This window comes from Mesoplodon mirus (genome assembly GCF_964341445.2).
Source record: "Mesoplodon mirus genome assembly, chromosome: 16".
Taxonomy (NCBI): Eukaryota; Metazoa; Chordata; class Mammalia; order Artiodactyla; family Ziphiidae; genus Mesoplodon; species Mesoplodon mirus.
In genome coordinates this window covers 70,426,348-70,446,105 of record NC_138992.1, presented here as the reverse complement: position 1 = coordinate 70,446,105, position 19,758 = coordinate 70,426,348, and the positions used below count along the sequence as shown (strand labels likewise).

Here is a 19,758-nt window from a genome sequence, read left to right as displayed (position 1 = left end):
AAATGGAGAGAATCTAACAGGGCTGGTAAAGAGTTGTCCTCTCCATTTGGGGACACGTCACTTGATGTTGTGGTGTAAATAGCAGCAAACTCACAGAAGTTGTTTATGACCACTTAACCTAAACTAGATGGGACATCTTGCCCCCTCACCAAACACAGAATACAAATCGCTCGTCTCAGGAAGGGGTTCTCTGGTCTTCAAAATTCTCTTCGGTCCTTCCTACGGGAGTTTCAGCTCCCTGTTTCAACACAATCTGTGGCCAGGGGTAAACAGAGGTCCTACCTGGACGGATCACACACGTGTCTTCTGTGCTGATGTGTAGAGCTGAATTCACCAGGCTCCTCAAGCTAAGTTGGCCCTGTGAGGGTTCAAGTCCATTTACCTGAGGAATCGAAGCACCCATTGCTTTGAAATTCCACAGTGTGAGTCTCCAACCCAGAGGCAAAAATTCAGTAACGTCATAACACAGCATCCATGTGTCAGTCAGGGTCCAGCCAGGAAAACAGAAACCACAAGAAGTATTTAAAACAGAGGTAACTTAATTTAACACAGGGAATTGGGTACACCAATCTGAGAAGACAAACAGAGATGATGGGGCAAGCTGGAGATTAGCAGGAACAGGAAGCAGAGACTTACCTGAGGCTGAAAGACAAAGTATTCCTAGGGCCCAGCGGCGGCACCCACATAGGCCTGTCCCAAGGGAATAGGAGCCTGGAGGAGAGGCCACCCAAGCTAGAGCCACGTGGGGGAAATGCCCTGGTTTCTCCCCCATCCCACCCACCTCCAAGTTCCCCGTTGGCTGAAAAGGAACCTGGGAGGGTGGCCTGGGTGCAGGGGCAGAAACCCTGCCCTCTAGCTCAGGGTGGGGAGGGTGCGTGATGGACCTACCCTGGGGTAAACAGGCCCAGGACACACACAATCCCCGTGAGATATCACTGGCAAAGCTGGGGAAAATAAGGATGCAACGGAAAGACAGACTTGGCATGCAGAAGCAGCCTGGTCACCTGGGCATGCCCACACCTACTGCCACGAGAGGGGACATACAGGGCCTATGCCGGTTGCCAGACATGGCGGATGACACACTCTGATCCAGTGAAGCCTCACAATGGCCTGCAGAATTTTACCAGCAGCAAACTAGGCCCAGAGAGATGGAACAACTTGCCCAATGCCTTTCGGTGACGCCACTGGAGGAACAGAGCTGGCACTGAGGCAGGGAGAGCTGGCGCTCTTCGACCTTCCTTTGCAGGCTTCCTTCTCAGCCCTACAGTTCTCCTCTGCCACTGACACTCACATCCTCCGCTCCGTCCCCATCACCACCCTCAGTGCACAGACACACCCAAACCTCGCATCCGAAACAGCTCCAGATCTGCTCCTGGGCAATAACGGGAGAAAAATAACTGGAGTGTTACCCTGACAGTGGCGTCCTTATTTTACCAGGAGATCAACTCTATGGCAGAGGCATGATTCTTTAATGATGGATCTGCAGCTTGTAGAAGCGGGTGGGGATTTGCTCTCACCCCTGAGGTAACGCCCACGTAAGTCACAGCTTGCTGACAAGGCTGACGTTGGAATTTTTTGCTGTTGTTGTACATTTGAATTCATTTAATCCTAAATTTGGGAGGCCTCAATTATAAACACGGAAGAGAAAAGCCGAAAGATAGACATATACCAATTACGCACTGGGGTCTGTGGTGTGTGTGTACGTGTGTGTGTGTAAGGGGAGAGAGAACAAAATAAGAATTTTTATCCTGAGTTAATAGTCCATTATAGAGCTAGAGTTAGTGGATAAAATGTGAACTAAAGTTAAGTACAAAGGAGGAAACATTATAGCATCCTAAGATCCCTAGAATCTTTTCCCTCAAGTAGAGGATTCTCATTTCTTAAGTTGGAAGTCCACAGAGGGGGTGTGGCTAGGAGAGCAAATCTGAATATTATGTGGATACAAAAAGACACATTCTTTCCCATGGAGCTGACTGAGACACTCCCTGATGATCAGATGATCCCTGAAGATGTTACCCTGCAGATATGCGCGTATGTATGATAATCCTGCAGATATGCGCGTATGTATGATAATCCTGCAGATATGTGCGTATGTATGATAATCCTGCAGATATGTGCGTATGTATGATAGCATTAAAAGAATTTTCTTGAAGATAATAGGTAATTCTGGAAGCTCTAATCTGAAATGAAATACCTTAATGATGTAATTTTCAATAAATACAGTGGTTTTGCTGGTATAAAATATAAAGTACTTATAAGAATTTGTGTTACTGATAAAAAACTGGAAAGCCATTTTCCCCAAGGTATTTTATAATGATGGAGGTAGAAAATATCTAATTTTATCGGGAATAATCTTCTCTCATTTGGCCCTTAAATTCCTGAAGATTCTCATAGCTGAGTTAAAAGCACGAGCAGTAGAATTTAGAATCTAACACATCCTGTTGGTGAGCTGTTATTTCCTCTGGGATCATTTCTATCATATTTATTAGAGAACTGATTGGGATTTTTAAGTTGTACCCTTAAAATAGCACTTAGGCCACTGCAACATATAAATAAGTGTATAAAACTCTTGTAAAGTCTACATAACTGCCAAAACTCTTTTGCAGATGCATTTATAAATCATAACTATATGAATGCATGAGACCTCTAAGATGCTTAAATCAAACATTAAATTTCATGGCACCATTTGGGTACTTGTGTTGGGATTTAGGGAGAATCTCCTTTGGATAGTACAGTAAGTGGTCACAAGACAAAATAGGCCCCATTCCACATGGCAGACAGATGAGCTTAAAGAAGAAGTGTATGAGGTAATTTTCCAAAGAAAGGGAAAAAAATTCCCCAAGATCAGTTATTTGCACTCCACGTTCATGGTGTGTTTTTTGTCTTTTTCATTCAGAAAAGCAGCAACCATATCTAGGCAGTAAAAAGCAGTATTCTCTGCCTGTGTGAAAGGAGACTTGGGCTTTGTTCAGGTCCAGCCTGGCTCTTCTCTGGGAGCCCAGGTCATAAGGACCTGTCAGCCATCTCCACAGGCTCTGCTACCGTTGGTACCCTGCTCTCAAGGTGACACCAAATCAGTGCTTACCGTGGTCCTGTTTAAAGGCAAGATTCTGCTCTGTCCTAACCTCAGACGAACGTAGGTGCCATTTAAACCCTAATGGATGGCGTGGTTCTTGCCCCAGACCTGAGATCAAGTAATTGGGATGCAAATATAGACGGGTGTCTCAGGAGGAGAGTCAGTTCTGTTCTTTGTTCCTGAAAGAAGTTGCAGGGCGTCTCTTTCTAAAGATCACGGGTAAGCTGGGTCAAATATGAATAATACAGATTTTCAAGTGACTAACGCACAGTTCAAACTTTAAAAAGAGATAAAGTAACATCCTGAAATCACATGTTTGCTCCCTATAACTATATGACTTTCATAGTAGATTTCTTTAAAATGGTATCTGACAATATTCAAACTGTCACACTGCCAACTCAAGTCTGATGCATCCAAATACCTGAAGTACATTGCTTTCTGACTAACACAGAGAGGTGAGGAAGTCCAATATTTTCCCTTGTGGATTTTCTAGAATATTAGTTTTGGTTAATAGATAACCACCCCCAAACGTATCTTATGTTGTAAAACGCATAGGAAACAAAAGGTTAAACAAAGTTCAATTGGTTTTTTTGCTACCAGACTTTTTCAAAGGTTTTAATTAAATAGACCAACATGTTCTTTTACTTCCTAAGAGAAAGCCAAGAACGCAGTGTTTCACTTGGAATCCTCTTTTTGTACAAGGAGACCCTTCAGAGTAATATTTTGCAGTACTTATTTTGGGAAATGCTAGTTTACATGATCCCTTTCTGGGGAGGTGGTGAGGATGCTCCCACCACTGGCTTTTTGCTCCTGTTCCCTTCGCCTGAAATACTAGCCCCAGGCAGCCACATGGCTGGCTTCCCACATCACCTTGAGTCTTTACTCGGAGGTGATTTTCTCAGTGAGGCCTTCCCTGATCAACTTTTAAAAATTCGGGTCCCTTTCTCAACATTCGCTAGCCTTCTTCCCTGTTTATTTTCCAGTGTGGCACCTTCTAGCTTTTTTTCCCCTCTATCTTTTGTTTATTATCTCTCCCTCCCTCCCAAATAGAGGGTAAGTTCCTTGAAGGCAGGGACCTTCCTATTGCCATACTCAAGGGACAGCTCTCAGCCTGCATTTTATTCAGCCTATTATTTTATTCAATACCATCGAATGTTCCATCGACTGAAAATACTGCGATAGCCTGAAAATGCTCCCTTCACTCAGCCTCCAGGACACTGTCCTCTTTCCTGCCTGCCACCCTTCAGGTATCTGTCCCGGATTCTTCTCATATTTGTGCCTTTAAACATGGCAAAGCTGAGGGCTCAGTCCTGAGATTTCATCTCTGCTCTAGCTTCACTCACAAAGCACGTGGATGCGAACATCATCTACAAGCTGATAACTCCCAAGTCATTTCGGCAGCCCAGATGTCCCTACCCGTCGTTGTAGTGGCCGAGCTCATCAGTGCAGGATAAGCTATGCTGGGTTTGGTTTTACTAAGAGAATCAAAGTTTACTTCTTACCTGCTGTCCTTGGTAGGCAGCTCCACTAAGCACGGATCTCTCCTCCAGCAAGTGGCCCATAGGTTGGGGCTCCTTGCATTCTGGGGCTCCCCCATCTTCTAGGGCATCAGAGTTCTTCTTTTCCAGCCATGTGGAAGAGAGAAAAAAAAAAGCACGGGAGAGTCACATCTATTTTGTTTGATAAAGAAGTGGTGAACCTTACTTCTGCCTATGTTCCGCTCTCCAGAACTTGGTCGTATGCTTCATCTTGTAACACGGGGGCTGGGAAGTGTAGTTTAGCCAGGTTCCCAGACAGGGGAGAAGACCAGGGTACAGGTGAGCTCCACCAACTCCATTGCTAGGAGGAAGGAGGAGTACCACAAATAAATTTCATGGCTTTGTCTTAATAGAATCCTCCCTGCTGTTTATTTTGGAGATGGGTTACTGCTAGCTTTTGATATGGAGAAGTGATGTACATCTAGTGATTAGAAAATAAATTGTGCTCAAATACAAGAAAATTTTCAGCTGACTCAAATCTCCTACAGAATGAGGCCATGTTAAAATGATTACATCTATGCTATAAAAGTACAATGTTCCCTAATAAGGCAGGGCCAGTATGGAGAGATTCAAGTTGATCTTTAAAACTTCCAGAGTGCTCATCAGGAATACTTGTTCATTCTGTTCTAATGACAACTGAAACTCTTTAAATGACAGCACTTTCAAACCATGAGGACAGTCCTCTTGTAAATGTCATCTAAAGCGCTCGCAGCTAAAGCAAGATTAAGAAATTTTAACTTGGATTTGATGCTTTGAAATGTTTATTGTTTTATCTCAATTAGTGAGCATATGCACCCTTAAAACCCTCAGGAAGATGGTCGACAATCCAAATTTTGCTGACATATATAGAGTTTGTATGAACCTACAGTAGGAGATAAGAGCTTCAACTATAAGAACTGACAGGTCTGGATTCAACTTCATTCAGTCTCTTACTTGATGTGTGAACTTGAGCAAGTTTTTAACTACTCTGAGTAAGATTATGTTTCCTCATCTGTAAAATTGGGATATTACAGACACTGTAACACATGTATTATACCTACATAAGATTGTCATGGGTGTGATATGAGATAACATATGTAAAAATTCCTGGTAGATACTAAGTGCCCAATTCTTAACTATTAAATTACCTTTACTGACTTTAATGTTTTCTCTTAAATTATATCTATTAAGACTTTAACATCTTACTACACTTACTTATTATGAGCTTAGTTACAGACCAAAGATATTTTCGTGGTTAAAACTTTAACATTTGCCAGAAGATTTGCTTCGAGTGACCTCTGTGTTCCTTTGACCGTGCTTCTTTCTCTAAGACACACCATGGTTTTGTGACTGTAAGGCCTAAAGGGTGAAGCACATCGTATCTTCTGGCATTGATTGCCCATGCAAATCAGTGACTCAAGCAATCTGGATTTCTCCACTAATTGGCTTTTAAATAATGAGCAACAATCATCTATTTACCACATAAGGCCCCTGAGGGAAACTTGGAGATGTTGACCAGAATGGAATATGAAAAATATCATCAAGGAACATTGTTTAGGTTGTAGCCAGGGAAGATTCTGAGTTTGATCTGCTCGTCTGAACCGGTTTGACAGAAGGCCAGTTTTGCTTACTCTGTTTAAGAGAATTGCCAAAGCATTATAACAGTTCTAGGATCTGCAGATAAAAAAAAGTTCAGCCTTTAGCAGGCCCTGATCTGAACCTGCATAAAAAGCCCAAGCCCTTCCTACCCTCAGGAGAACACTGGGTTGGTACAGCTTCTCAGAAATCAATGATGCCTTCTAGGAGCGTATATTCGAAGAAAATCCATAGCCCGTAATCAGCTGGAGCTATCTCCCAGCGGCGTCCAAATAAGCACGCTCTTTTCTCTCTCATGCTTGCTCCTGACTTGCTATGTAAAGCATTTGGTGTGTAACTGCTTTGCATGAGCTCTCCATTTCCTTGCAAATAGGTGGATATGTGACTTTCACACTAATGAGTACCACATGGTGTAATAGAAACCCATCACCATGAAATAGAGCATTTTTAGAAGGCTCTCTTGCATCAGGGAAGCCCATTTATGCTGCTGAAAATGTTTTTATCTGTCTGCTTTGATGTGGGAAATGGGTGTCATTAGTAGGACATGAGCCAAACCCTAACTTCATGCTTGTGTCCTCGTGTTGCCTTCAGACCTACATACATGCAGTTCGGTGAATGAATGGAGGCCTTCAGCCAAGGTCCTGAAAGACACTCAGAGTCACCACAGGGAAGAAGGCAGACGGTCTAAAAGACAGCTCCTGTACTCATCCTCTCTCTCTTTCCTTCTTTGCCTTTGGTTTTCAGAGGAATCTTAATAGATGGGGAGAGGGCATAGTATCTGTGAATTTGAGTGGTCCTGCTCCGGTCTCCACATAAAAGGGGTAGAAGAAGAGACGAAGGATGGGAGTTAGAGACAGCCAGATTGAGCAGAGCTCCCCAAGCCTTGCCAGGCAATGTGATTTTGAGGTCAGGTGTGTCTTGAACCCTGTTGGAAGTATGTTTGCCTGCAGGCATTACAAACTTAGCGAATATTGCTAGCAAGTGCTTTATTATCCAACTGCCACCAGTAACATCTGTAACTGATCGTCAAGGAAAGAGAGAGGAAATAGTTTTGGCCCTACCATGTTGCTCCTAAATCTTGATCAAACACAAGAAAAGGCAGCTGAGTGATGCTTGAATAGCGCCAGTGTGAAAATGAAGTGCAAATGAAGGATTTTTCTAATGGACTGCACGAATCACTTAATGCTGCTCAAGACTCCCAAAGAAAAGAGAGAAGAGCCCCTTAGAATGTCCTGCAGTGTATCTCGTGCCTTACCATTTACCTTGGCATTCTTTGTTTAACACTTCACATAAGGCAGAAAAGATTAGCCTTAGAAAAGCTTCTGCTATACTTAAAAAAAATGGCTACTCCTATTGGGGAGTTTTGAAATATTCACAGTAATCATATTCTTTGATTTTATTTTGAGATAATTGTAGACTCACACGCAGTTGTAGGAGAAAATACAGAGCGATTCCGTACAACCCTATTCAGCTTCCTCCACTGGTAGCATCTTGCAAAACTACAGAGCAATAGCACAACCAGAATATTGCCATCCGTAGAGTCAAGTTAGAGAACATCATCACCACAAGGCTCTCTTCTGTTACCCATTTATCAGTCTCGCACAGCGTTAATAGTTATCCTCTCCCTGGGAATTCCTTCTAGGGAGCTGACCTTGATTCTTTAAAATTAGCCTCAGTCCTAAGCCCAGGTACCTTGCACAGCTCTGAAAGAGTCATGCCACGTCCATGATGCTGTGACTCTGGTTCACCCTCTTATTTTCCACAATAAAGTCCCATCTCCAATACTCATTCCACAGTTACATTTCTGAACAATAGAATGTACAGTAGAACCTCCTCTATCTCCTTCTCTTTCCTAGTTGATTTATCCCACTCAACTGGCTTTCCCAATTTCTTCAAAAAAATTTTTTTCCCGCATGTTCAGACCTATTTCTTTCTTTTTTTTTTTTTTTTGCGGTACGCGGGCCTCTCACTGTTGTGGCCTCTCCCGCTGCGGAGCACAGGCTCCGGATGCGCAGACTCAATGGACATGACCCACGGGACCAGCCGCTCCGTGGCATGTGGGATCCTCCCAGACCGGGGCACGAACCTACGTCCCCTGCATCGGCAGGCGAACTCTCAACCACTGCGCCACCAGGGAAGCCCCAGACCTATTTCTTATTACCCCACCACTCTCTTGGTCACTGGCTCCTCCTTCATTCATTTTTTTTAAACATCTTTATTGGAGTATAATTGCTTTACAATGGTGTGTTAGTTTCTGCTGTATAACAAAGTGAATCAGCTATACATGTACATATATCCCCATATCTCCTCCCTACTTCCTACACTCTCTGGTATCAGATCCTTATTTTAATAACCCTTGAATGCTCCGATTTTTATCTGGTGTAGGAAAATAAGGCAGATGGATGAGAATAGCCTTCTCTGAATATTCAGAGAGCAAAGAGGGGATCCTAGCTTCAGCTTTTCTGGTCAATCACTGAGCCAGTATTCCATTTAGGAGGGATTTAGAGGTAGCACTCTTTGAAGGTGGAGTTAGAATATTAGTTATTTTGGAAGATATGCTTGCTAGATTATCTAGTGTGAACATGTATTTGTGTGACTTGGGGGTTAGAGGAAGGATCGATTATAGCGATGTTAGCACTCCAAGCTACCTCTTGTGTCACCACTATTCCAAAGAAAAATATTAGAGAAGCATGACTGTAAATTTAAAAAAAGGACACCAAGGAACACAAACCTGACCTCAGCAGCCTAGTGCATGAGTAGAGCTCCGGTAGAGAAGGAGGGAGAAGGAGTCAAAGTACCAGAAGGCCGTGGCGATGGCCATTTCTGCCAAGTGTTTTAAAGAATATAATCCAGTGTTTGTCCTGTAGTCGACACTCATAAGTATGTGCTGAACTGAAGAGGTGCAAGGTCTGAACTGATTGTTCAGTGAGGAATTAAAGACAGTAAACCAGTCATTACATAAAGGCAATTTTCTGTCCTCCCCTCTCCCTCTGTAAACTCTACCTGGTATTATTTGATACTGATTATTTGATATTATTCCACGAGTATCAAGCAGGCCATTAGTTGTCCAATGTAAAAACATCAAGCCCAATGTAAAAAACATGATCCCATTTAGAAAGGAAAGAAGGAAGAAAAGGAGGGAATAAAGGAAATGAAGGGAAGGAGAGCTTGGGGAATCACTAGTGCTGTTCACCAACACTTTTGGTCTTTTCTTCACCAGCCACATGGTAGAATTATACTTCCTGACACCCTAGAAGTCAGCCACGGGTTTGGCCTGTAAAATGTGACAGATGAAGCATGTCACTTCTGGCAGCCAACCTTAAGAGCTAAGGTGTGATTCCCCATGCTGTTTCCCTCAGCTGTGGCAGCCCTGTTCCAGACGGGGAGGCTACATCCCTGGCTGAGAGCAAGTCAAGCCCGGCTCCTGCCAACCCTGCAAGGACATTTTGTGTGAACGAGAAGTAAATCTTTACAGTTTTAAATGATAAAAAGCAGGGGTTGTGTGTTACTATAACATAACGTAGCCTGTCCTGAATGACAGAACATAGTAAGTAACATAGTCTTTCACAGTAGGATGGTAGGTGTTTTTTTTTTCTTCTTTCTTATCTTTTTGTACTTTCTAATTTTTCAAATAGTTTTTTAAATCAATTTTGTACTCTTCTAGAATGGGTATATTTTTTAATAAGGAAATAAATTAATTTAAAATAAACTAGGGAAAAGATAACTTTTATGATTTGAATATGTTTGTAATTCAAAATTATTATATTTTTATTGATAAATGCATGAAATACACAGAAATGAATGCCACGTTCTTGAACCTGGGGTATGTTTTTGGAGCATACTCTTTAGTCACCAAGAACTCTGAAAAACAAAATGTCACACTGTCATGGAATCAAGGTTTACCATCTTGAGATAGGTCTGCTCCAGCCCCTAAGAAATGCACCTTCGTGAGGGTGGTGGACTCCTTTGGGGTCCTGGGAGACATTTGTGTGACAGACAACTTCCCATTTATCTGTGGTTTGCTAATGAGATCAGGAAAAACGACCAAGAATGATGTGCATTGCTTAAAAGAGCACTCTGTTTTCTAATTTTCCTTCCCTCATCCTTCCCTTTGCACAATACACACATACACACACACACACACCATAATTAATAATGCAGTCAGGCTCATTCGACGATAACCATACCATTTGCACATTGCCCTTATTACACAGGACAGCCTTGTTACATGTGTTTATCTGCACATATTTGTTTGCCGACCTGAATGAGATCAATAAGATCCCATGCCTTCAAGATGGCAGACTCACAGCCAGGGCCAACCCACAGACAGCTGATGGGTCTCAGCCCTGTTTTCTTTCAATCTCTTCTGACACAAATCGAAGACAGTGTTGCTGTCTTTGAGGTCTGAGATTCCACAGACAAAAATTAGGAGTCTCCGGATATTTTGTAAAGGTTAATGTTTTATTTGAGATTTTACCTAGTGCCTTTGCAGTAGTATTTACAGGGTTTTCTTCCACTTGACCAACCTAGAAATATATTATATAATAGACTCTCAATAGAAATAAAAGCCCTCTTATTGGTCCTATTGAAAAGGATAGTAAAGCCCTGGTTTACAGATAAACTCTTTGCTCTTTTTCTCCTTCTACAGCCCCAGAACCCATGTTTAGCATGTAAGACAATGAATTATAGTTATTTTTAGTTCTGGATAACAAGTTCAAAAGGCCCTAAAAGTGTGGAGAAAAGGGAACACTCTTGCACTGTTGGTGGGAATGTAAATTGATACAGCCAATATGGAGAACAGTATGGAGAATCCTTAAAAAACTAAAAATAGAATTACCATATGACCCAGCAATCCCACTACTGGGCGTATACCCAGAGAAAACCATAATTCAGAAAGAGTCATGTACCAAAATGTTCATTGCAGCCCTATTTACAATAGCCCGGAGATGGAAACAACCTAAGTGTCCATCATCAGATGAATGGATAAAGAAGATGTGGCACATATATACAATGGAATATTACTCAGCCATAAAAAGAAATGAAATTGAGCTATTTGTAATGAGGTGGATGGACCTAGAGTCTGTCATACAGAGTGAAGTAAGTCAGAAAGAGAAAGACAAATACCGTATGCTAACACATATATATGGAATTTAAGAAGGAAAAAAAAATGTCATGAAGAACCTAGGGGTAAGACAGGAATAAAGACACAGACCTACTAGAGAATTGACTTGAGGACACGGGGAGGGGGAAGGGTAAGCTGTGACAAAGTGAGAGAGTGGCATGGACATATATATACTACCAAACGTAAAATAGATAGCTAGTGGGAAGCAGCCGCATAGCACAGGGAGATCAGCTCGGTGCTTTTTGACTGCCTGGAGGGGTGGTATAGGGAGGGTGGGAGGGAGGGGGATGCAAGAGGGAAGAGATATGGGAACATATGTATATGTATAACTGATTCACTTTGTTATAAAGCAGAAACTAACATACCATTGTAAAGCAATTATACTCCAATAAAGATGTAAAAAAAAAAAAAAAAAAGGCCCTAAAACACTGAGATTATTGCTTAGTGCTCATTGCAAAGGAAAACCTTCTGGGAAAGGTCTTACTTTTTAAGAAACCAAAAAATTTTTAGATCCCAGACTGTACCTGAAAGAGAAGAGAAAACCTTATTAAGAACTTCTACTTTTCTAACTTTACATTTGGAATAGTGAGGGATTATGACAAATGTGCAAATTGGTATATACGGTCTCTCTACCCTTACTTGGTGGTTTCATTAAGTTTTTAAAAAAATAGAATAAACAAAAGAAAAAATACATACCCCTCAAAACAAAGAACTTTTACTGGAATTGTTTAGTTTAACCTTCAAAATATTTAATTCCTTTGTACTCTGTAAAATGTCTAGATAGAGGCACAATTATTGTTAAATTTTTTAAAGGTCGACCTTTAAGCACAGGTCCATGTACTTACCTTGGAAACTAGGTCTCAATGTAGAAGGTGCCCGTGGAGCCTATAGACTCAAAGGGTTCCGAAAAAAGTTAATAACCCTCATTCTTTGTGACTAAAAAAGACCCAGGCAGGGCATTTCATACACCGCAAGGAGCAGCTAGTGGCCTGAACTGTTCGCTCAGATGAGAGGCTCCTTCTGCTTTCATCCCATCTTGCTAACATTCTACAGAGATGTTTGTTGCAATGAAATTGATGGCCAGCACACTTGGCAATTCGAATTGCATTAGCTGTTCCTTCTTTTTTAACGCCATTAACCACACGAATGCAATCTTTGGAAGCCCTATATCAGGAACTCAGGACCTGGTGCTGTGGGACTAGCTCAGGTCTTATGGTCAAGGTCCCTTGTTCTGTGGATCTAATTAGCATGCAGAGCAGCTTCTCAGCTTCTAAAGTGTAAGCTTATGCCCTGAGCTGGATTCTAAAATTGAAAGTATTTTTTTAAAGGCTCTTATTTCCTGATATTTACAAAATGTGTTCATCTGCAGAAAAGGAGGACCTCAATTAGGGGAATCAACTAGCCCATCAGTGAGCAAATGTCTGTCTCCGGGACCTACTGTGTGGATCCCAGGTTGAAGTAAGGAGCCAGTTCTGAAATCTGTGAAAAGGAGCCACAGATGTCGGATGCTGTCAGACTCTGGAGGATTTCAGAGAGCCCCATCTCCGAAGAGCCTTTGAAATCCTTTTCCAACCCCTTCCTACACAGCTTCAGTCACCCAGAAAGTTGAGTTATCGTCACGATCACCCAGTGGAACGGGCTGGAGCCGGAGAGCAGAGAATGAGGGTAAAGGGTAAAGAGAGCCATCTTGCAGGGCTCATGGGACCTGAAGCCTTGGTGCCCTGACACTACGAAGAATTCCAACTCCTTCACTGTCTGGGCTGCAAATGCTCTGGTGTCATGTTGGAGGTCATATCATTGTGACTTGGAAAAGACAGGCCTGACGTACGATTTCTCAGTTGTGGAGCCACAGGGGAAGAGGGAGGCAAGGGGAACAGACAAGACCTTAAAAGCTGGGAGTGAGGGTGTTTCCTGTCTCTCCCTCCGCTAGCTGGTGGTGCTTCAGTCTGAGAGAAGAAGCACCCCCTCCCACCTAACCTGTGACGTGTGCTGATTGGTGTGCGTTTCTTTCTTCCCACCCAGGACAGCTTTCCTGCCCGCTTCGGAGGAGTCCATTTTGTCAACCAGCCCTGGTACATTCATGCCTTGTACACGCTCATCAAGCCATTCCTTAAAGACAAGACCAGGAAACGGGTAATGAAAACAAAAACCTAAAGGGGGGATTCAGAGGCACAATTACAAAGCCTGTCCTCTCACTCTCTCTCTCCCTCTCTCTCTGTATTTTTCATTGTGTTTTTTCCTGCTTTTCTGTAGCCCCTGCGCATTTGAGCCTCAGCTGGAGTTTGCAAATGGCCTGGATTTAATCAGTAATTTAGTAACTGAGTTATTTTACTGTACGGGTGACAAACGAAAGGAAATATTGAAGGCATGCAAATACCAGATGCCCCTTTTACTGTAAATGCTTATGGGAAATATGGGGTCAAGCAGCTTCCTGTTCATGGAATATTTTAAGAGCTAGCATTTTGTCCTGTGAATGTATTATTGCTACGAAGAATACTGATGATTTGTATTTTTCCTCATGGCTCTTGGGTCATAGCTGCCAGCTCCATCACCTTTGAGATTGGGAAAGCATTCTTCTTTGGAAATAATAGAGCTCGTAGGAAGAAGTCTTTTAAAGTCTTGATTGCATCAGCTGATGACATTTGGGAAGCCAGCCTCTTCCACCAGAGCTGGGTATTTTTTCATGGCATTCTGATTAGCTGAGAAACCGAACATTCTTTAACCACTTGGAATCTCAGTTTCTTCATTTATAAAATGGAAAAACTAACACCCACATCACAGAGTGGTTGGAGTAATTTAATGAGACAGATAGCATAAAGCCATTCATGTAGTAGAGACTCCAGGACACCCATTTCTCTTTCCCATTTAGCTCTCTTTTCTTGTAAGCTTTCCGATTTCAGCTATCACCTGGCTCAGGGACGTCACCTCTTAAAGGAACCAGGGTCAGTCTTACAGCGCCTTACATAGGCCTCTATGCCCCAGGGACCCTGTGTTGGGGAAGAGCTCTGAGTATTCAGGGGGGAGTGACGATGTGAGGGACACCCTCCCATACACACTCTGCAGGTTTCCTAACTCCTAGGCCTCAGATGCTTCCAGATCCTTAGGAAACACTGCAGTAGGGTATGGGATACGGGGTAATTCCGCTGTCCCCAAATGAGCGTGGAACTGGGAACTAGAATTCACCAGGCCCAAGAGGCAGAGACATTCTGGAACATTCTGCAATCTGTCTGGGGTTCACGACAGTGATAAGGGCAGAGAAGTGCCCTAGACTATTCTCAATGTGGCTTCATGCTGCCCACTGGCTTCATTTTCTACTTAAGAAGGATCCAGTGGGAATTCCTCCCACAAAGCAATTGACATTTGTGCTGTGCCATTGAAGGGGGTTTCTGGAGCTCTGGGTGCAGAACAGAATCTGACAGGTGGGGATTCCACCTCCTACCTGCTGAATTCCTCCATCCCACAGGACCCCCGGAGAGAGGGCCAGTTTCAACAGCGCTCCTTTTCCTCTAAGACCTGGAAGTGTTGCGTGGGTGGGTACCAGGGCCAGTATTTTGCTCCAGCTTTTCCATGCTTCAAATACTACAATTCCTCCAGTGAGACATTTTGCAAAAGCCAGAATATGTGAATTTCTTCAAAAAAATTCTTGTTAAAATTCAGTCATAGCCAACAATCCAGTGTCAGAAAATGTACACTGTCTTCTGAAGTGCTACAGTATTCTTGTGAAGAATTTTAACACTTAGCTTCTTGTTCCCTTCCTCGTTAAATGATGTCATTACATCACAAGTTAAAATCAGTACAACAGAACAAAGTAGCAAGTATTTATTATATACTTATATAGTACATTATAATAAACAGGCACACCTTGGAGATATCGCGGGTTCAGTTCCAGACCACCGCAAAAAGGCGAGTATTGTGATAAAGTAGTCTATTAAGTGTGCAGTAGCATTATGTCTAAAAAAATGTTCATACCTTACCTCTTGCACTGTTGGTGGGAATGTAAATTGATAGAGCCACTATGGAGAACAGTATGGAGGTTCCTTAAAAAACTAAAAATGGAACTACCATATGACCCAGCAATCCCACTACTGGGCATATACCCTGAGAAAACCATAATTCAAAAAGAGACATGTACCAAAATGTTCACTGCAGCTCTATTTACGATAGCCAGGACATGGAAGCAACCTAAGTGTCCATCAACAGATGAAGGGATAAAAAAGACGTGGCACATATATACAATGGAATATTACTCAGCCATAAAAAGAAACAAAATTGAGTTATTTGTAGTGAGGTGGATGGACCTAGAGACTGTCATTCAGAGTGAAGTAAGTCAGAAAGAGAAAAACAAATACCGTATGCTAACACATATATATGGAATCTAAAAAAAAAAAAAAATGGTTCTGAAGAACCTAGGGGCAGGACAGGAATAAAGACGCAGACATAGAGAATGGACTTGAGGACACGGAGAGGGGGAAGGGTAAGCTGGGACGAAGTGAGAGAGTGGCATGGACATATATACACTACCAAATGTAAAATAGATAGCTAGTGGGAAGCAGCCGCATACCACAGGGAGATCATCTCGGTGCTTTGTGACCACCTAGAGGGGTGGGATAGGGAGGGTGGGAGGGAGACGCAAGAGGGAGGAGATATGGGGACATATGTATATGTATAGCTGACTCACTTTGTTATGAAGCAGAAACTAACACACCATTGTAAAGCAATTATACTCCAATAAAGATGTTAAAAAAATTATTAAACAAATTCCTCATTAACAGTCAGAAACTTTACATGTTCTTTTTGTTCTCCTTGAACTTGTATTTCCATTATACTTCCCCCACCAACTCATAGCCTCATCTAACATTTTTTTATACTGGAAAGCATTTTATCGGTGACCCTGTTACATTTCTTTGCAAGAAAAATATGTAAATAAATATAAATTACTCTTTGATTACCCATGACCCTAATGCTTTAAGTATCAAAAATTTTTCTTTTAAGTTGGGTAATCATTAAAAATGTTATTAATGCACAATTGTCCAAAACAATGTAAATATATTATGTTAATAATTATTAAAATTTAAAAGTAAAATTTTTATTTAAAAAAGTTCATACCTTAATTAAAAATACAAAACAAAAAAAGTGTAATAGTTACATCGAAGATCACTGATCACAGATCACCATGACAAATATAATAATAATGAAAAAGTTTGAAATATTGAGAGAATTATCAAAATGTGACCCAGAGACAGGAGGAGAGCAAACACTGTTAGAAAAATGGCACCAAGAGACTTGATGCCACGTGCTTGACGTAGGGTTGCCACAAACCTTCAATTTATAAAAAGCATAATATCCGTGAAGTGCAATAAAGCACAATAAACAAGGGATGCCTGTAGTATGTAGGATATAGCATAATATAATACTTATATGGTATATTATTATACTACATGTAAGTATTTTAAAAATCACATTTACACTTCATCATGGTTAAGTATGGGTGTGTGTGTGTGTGTGTAATTGATGGCCCTATACTTGAGTACAATTTATGCGCATTAAGCCTGTAACATGAAGAAGTGTGGGAACCGATGTCATTATACAGATGCACTTTAGATAAACTTTCAGGAGTCAATTCCTAATTCGCAGGCAATGGTAATTATCAACTTGTGGCTTATCCACTTTATAGATTTGTTTGAAAACGTTATTTGGGGGTGTTTTTTTCCCCTGCTTGACTAATTTCCATCACCATCTATCATATGCTTAGAAGATGCAAACTTGTTTGTGGAGGGTATTGGCAAATCCAGACAAAAATAGAAAATCGTTGCAAAAATATCTCACAGTAAATTCTCAGGTCCCAGTTTTCAGTTCCACTGACTAAGAACTCACTGAGCTTTTTCCTTGTGCCCACACCACCCTGGGAGCTAGGAGAGTATTAAAAGAGAAAGAAGACACTGTCCCTTTTCCTGAGCATACTTTTCTTGCTATGGGGAAGCAAGACATAAATGAACAAATCAGAAAAAACTAGAAGTAATCACACAATGAAGAGTTAATTTGGGGAAGAGGGGAAAACCAGAGTGGGCAGGTGCTACTGGCACAGACTGAGAAAGAAGTTGCCACTTGGTGTAGGCCTGGGAAGGATGGGGAGGGTTGAGGAGGGTCCGGAGGGTACTCCGGGGGAGAACATCGCAATGTGAAGCTGTGTGTGAAGCATGACTGGATGGTTTTGGATGGTCTACGTCCTTACTCTTTTCATCAGCAGGGATAATTAAGAGATGACTGTATGTGTAAATTTGGGCCATGGCCAAGTAATACCCAATTTGTTCATGAACTTCGTTTTTAAGGACTATTAATTCAGGCCCTTTTCTGAGCAATAAATTAACATTTTATGCAGACTAAGCTACAGACACAAAATTGAATGCCTCTTTAAACCCCATGATCACCAGCAGTGCATCCACTTTGTCATTGCTAGATTGTGTATTAGATTCAATGCTTGGTCATACGTTTTGGATGTTTTTCTTGCTAATTATTTTTTCTTTCCAGATTTTCCTGCATGGAAACAACTTAAACAGCCTCCACCAGCTAATACACCCTGAATTTTTGCCATCTGAATTTGGAGGAACCCTTCCTCCTTATGACATGGGAACTTGGGCCCGGACGTTACTCGGTCCTGACTACAGCGACGAAAATGACTACACTCACACTTCCTATAATGCAATGCACGTGAAACACACATCCTCCAATCTGGAGAGAGAGTGCTCACCCAAGCCGATGAAGAGGTAAGGCCCGGGTTAGCAGAGCCTCCCAGTTAGAGGTCAAGAGGCGTTTTGGATTTGGGTCTATTGTGGGTTAAGTAACTGAAGATCTTTATGGGCACAGAACTTGCATAAAATAAATTGCAGTACATTCTCAGCTGATTTCACCAGAACTGAAAGTAAATGGGGGTTGGCTGGCTCAGAAATACAGTTGTCCCCATTGGATGAATGAAGCAGTAAAAGGCTGGGACCTCATTCATGTCGTGAGTACAGTCCTAGTCTCTACGGAATCTGTTAACTCACACAGAATGAAATGTGGGACCTTTGAGATACATTTAATGAAAAAGCAACCTGCTAGAAAACGTTTCTATCATTGATGCATTTGGAACCATTTATTGAGCATTTACTTGGCCACAGTCACTGATTAGGCGCTGGGAGTACAAAAATGAATAAAGACATTAAAAACAAAAAACAAAAAAACCGAGAAGGCCCTGGGAAAATGTGCCAAGTAAGACTTCTAGCAACCAATTTCTAATGTGAGTGATGTTTGAGCTGGGCTCTGAAGGATGAAAATCAGCAGCCCAGTCTTCAAAAGGAGGAAAAGACAAGATAGAGGCCTGGAGGCAGTGGAGGGATGGGATATTCTGGCGTGGTGTGGCAAACAGGCGTGTGAGGGTCAGGGGTGAGAGTGGGAATAATGTCCCAAAGATGGTCGGATGCAGGTGGGGAAGTATGTTGCATCCTGTGTTCAATGGAGAGCCATGAAGGAGGGTTTTTTAAAAACTGATGTACAAATAATGTACGAAATGTATAAAAAGTAAAACTTTATTCTACTCCTTCAATCACTATTCCCCAATACCAACCCCTCCCCAAAGGAGGGATGAGACCGGGTGGGCCCTTTCATTCTCTTTTCCATATATTACCCACATCTAGACACATCCAGAGAAAATATCTAATAGCGGGTATTGTGTAGCCTAGTTTGATAGGGCTGCTGTAACAAAGTCCCATAGACTAGGACAGATTAGGTACCTTAAATAATAGAAATGTATTTTCTCATATTTCTGGAGGCTACAAGTCCAAGATCAAGGTGTCTGCAGGGCTGGTGCCTTCTGAGGTCTCTCTCCTGGGCTTGTAGATGGCCATCTCCTCTCTGTGTCTTCACATGGTCTCTTCGTGAGTGTCTGTATCCTAATTTCCTCTTCTTATGAGGACACCAACCGTATTGGCTTAGGGCCCACCTCATTTTATCTTAACCTCTTTAAAGACGCTATCTCAAATATACTCACAGTCTGAGGTACTAGGGGTTAGGACTTCACCATGAATTTGAGGAGGGGACACAGCTCATCTCATAACATGTCATTATGTAACACCTTTCCACGTCAGTAGATCTAGGTGTATCTTACATTTTCAGTGCTGTGTAGTGTTCCAGAATATGGATATATCACAGTGTAGCCATTTCCCCGTTGATGGGCAGTTAGGTTTTTTCTCTGTTCTAAATGGGGCTCAATGAACCTTTTAAACCTTTTTGATGTGCCTCCTTCATTCTCAGGAGAAAGTTCCTCTGGGTAGACTTGGAGCCCTGAGGCTTCTGGGTCAGAGGACTGTGCACCTTAAATTTCAGTCCACACTGCCCAGATACCCTCCAAAATGACCCTCTTCCCACCAGGAGTATGTAAGAATCTCTCTCCCAGACCTGTGAAAAGTGCT

The 19,758-nt window shown here is 42.0% G+C and overlaps 1 protein-coding gene across 1 annotated transcript in view; it reads left to right on the top strand.

Annotated features, from left to right (window-relative positions):
• Positions 1 to 19,758, top strand: part of CLVS1 (clavesin 1) — a gene marked incomplete at both ends in the record, with an annotated part of 139,040 nt that overhangs the window by 93,169 nt on the left and 26,113 nt on the right. The window contains 2 exons of the mRNA XM_082601147.1: positions 13,334 to 13,444; positions 17,840 to 18,075. Coding sequence (XP_082457273.1) covers positions 13,334 to 13,444; positions 17,840 to 18,075 — 347 coding nt within the window. The remainder of the gene's footprint in view (positions 1 to 13,333; positions 13,445 to 17,839; positions 18,076 to 19,758) is intronic.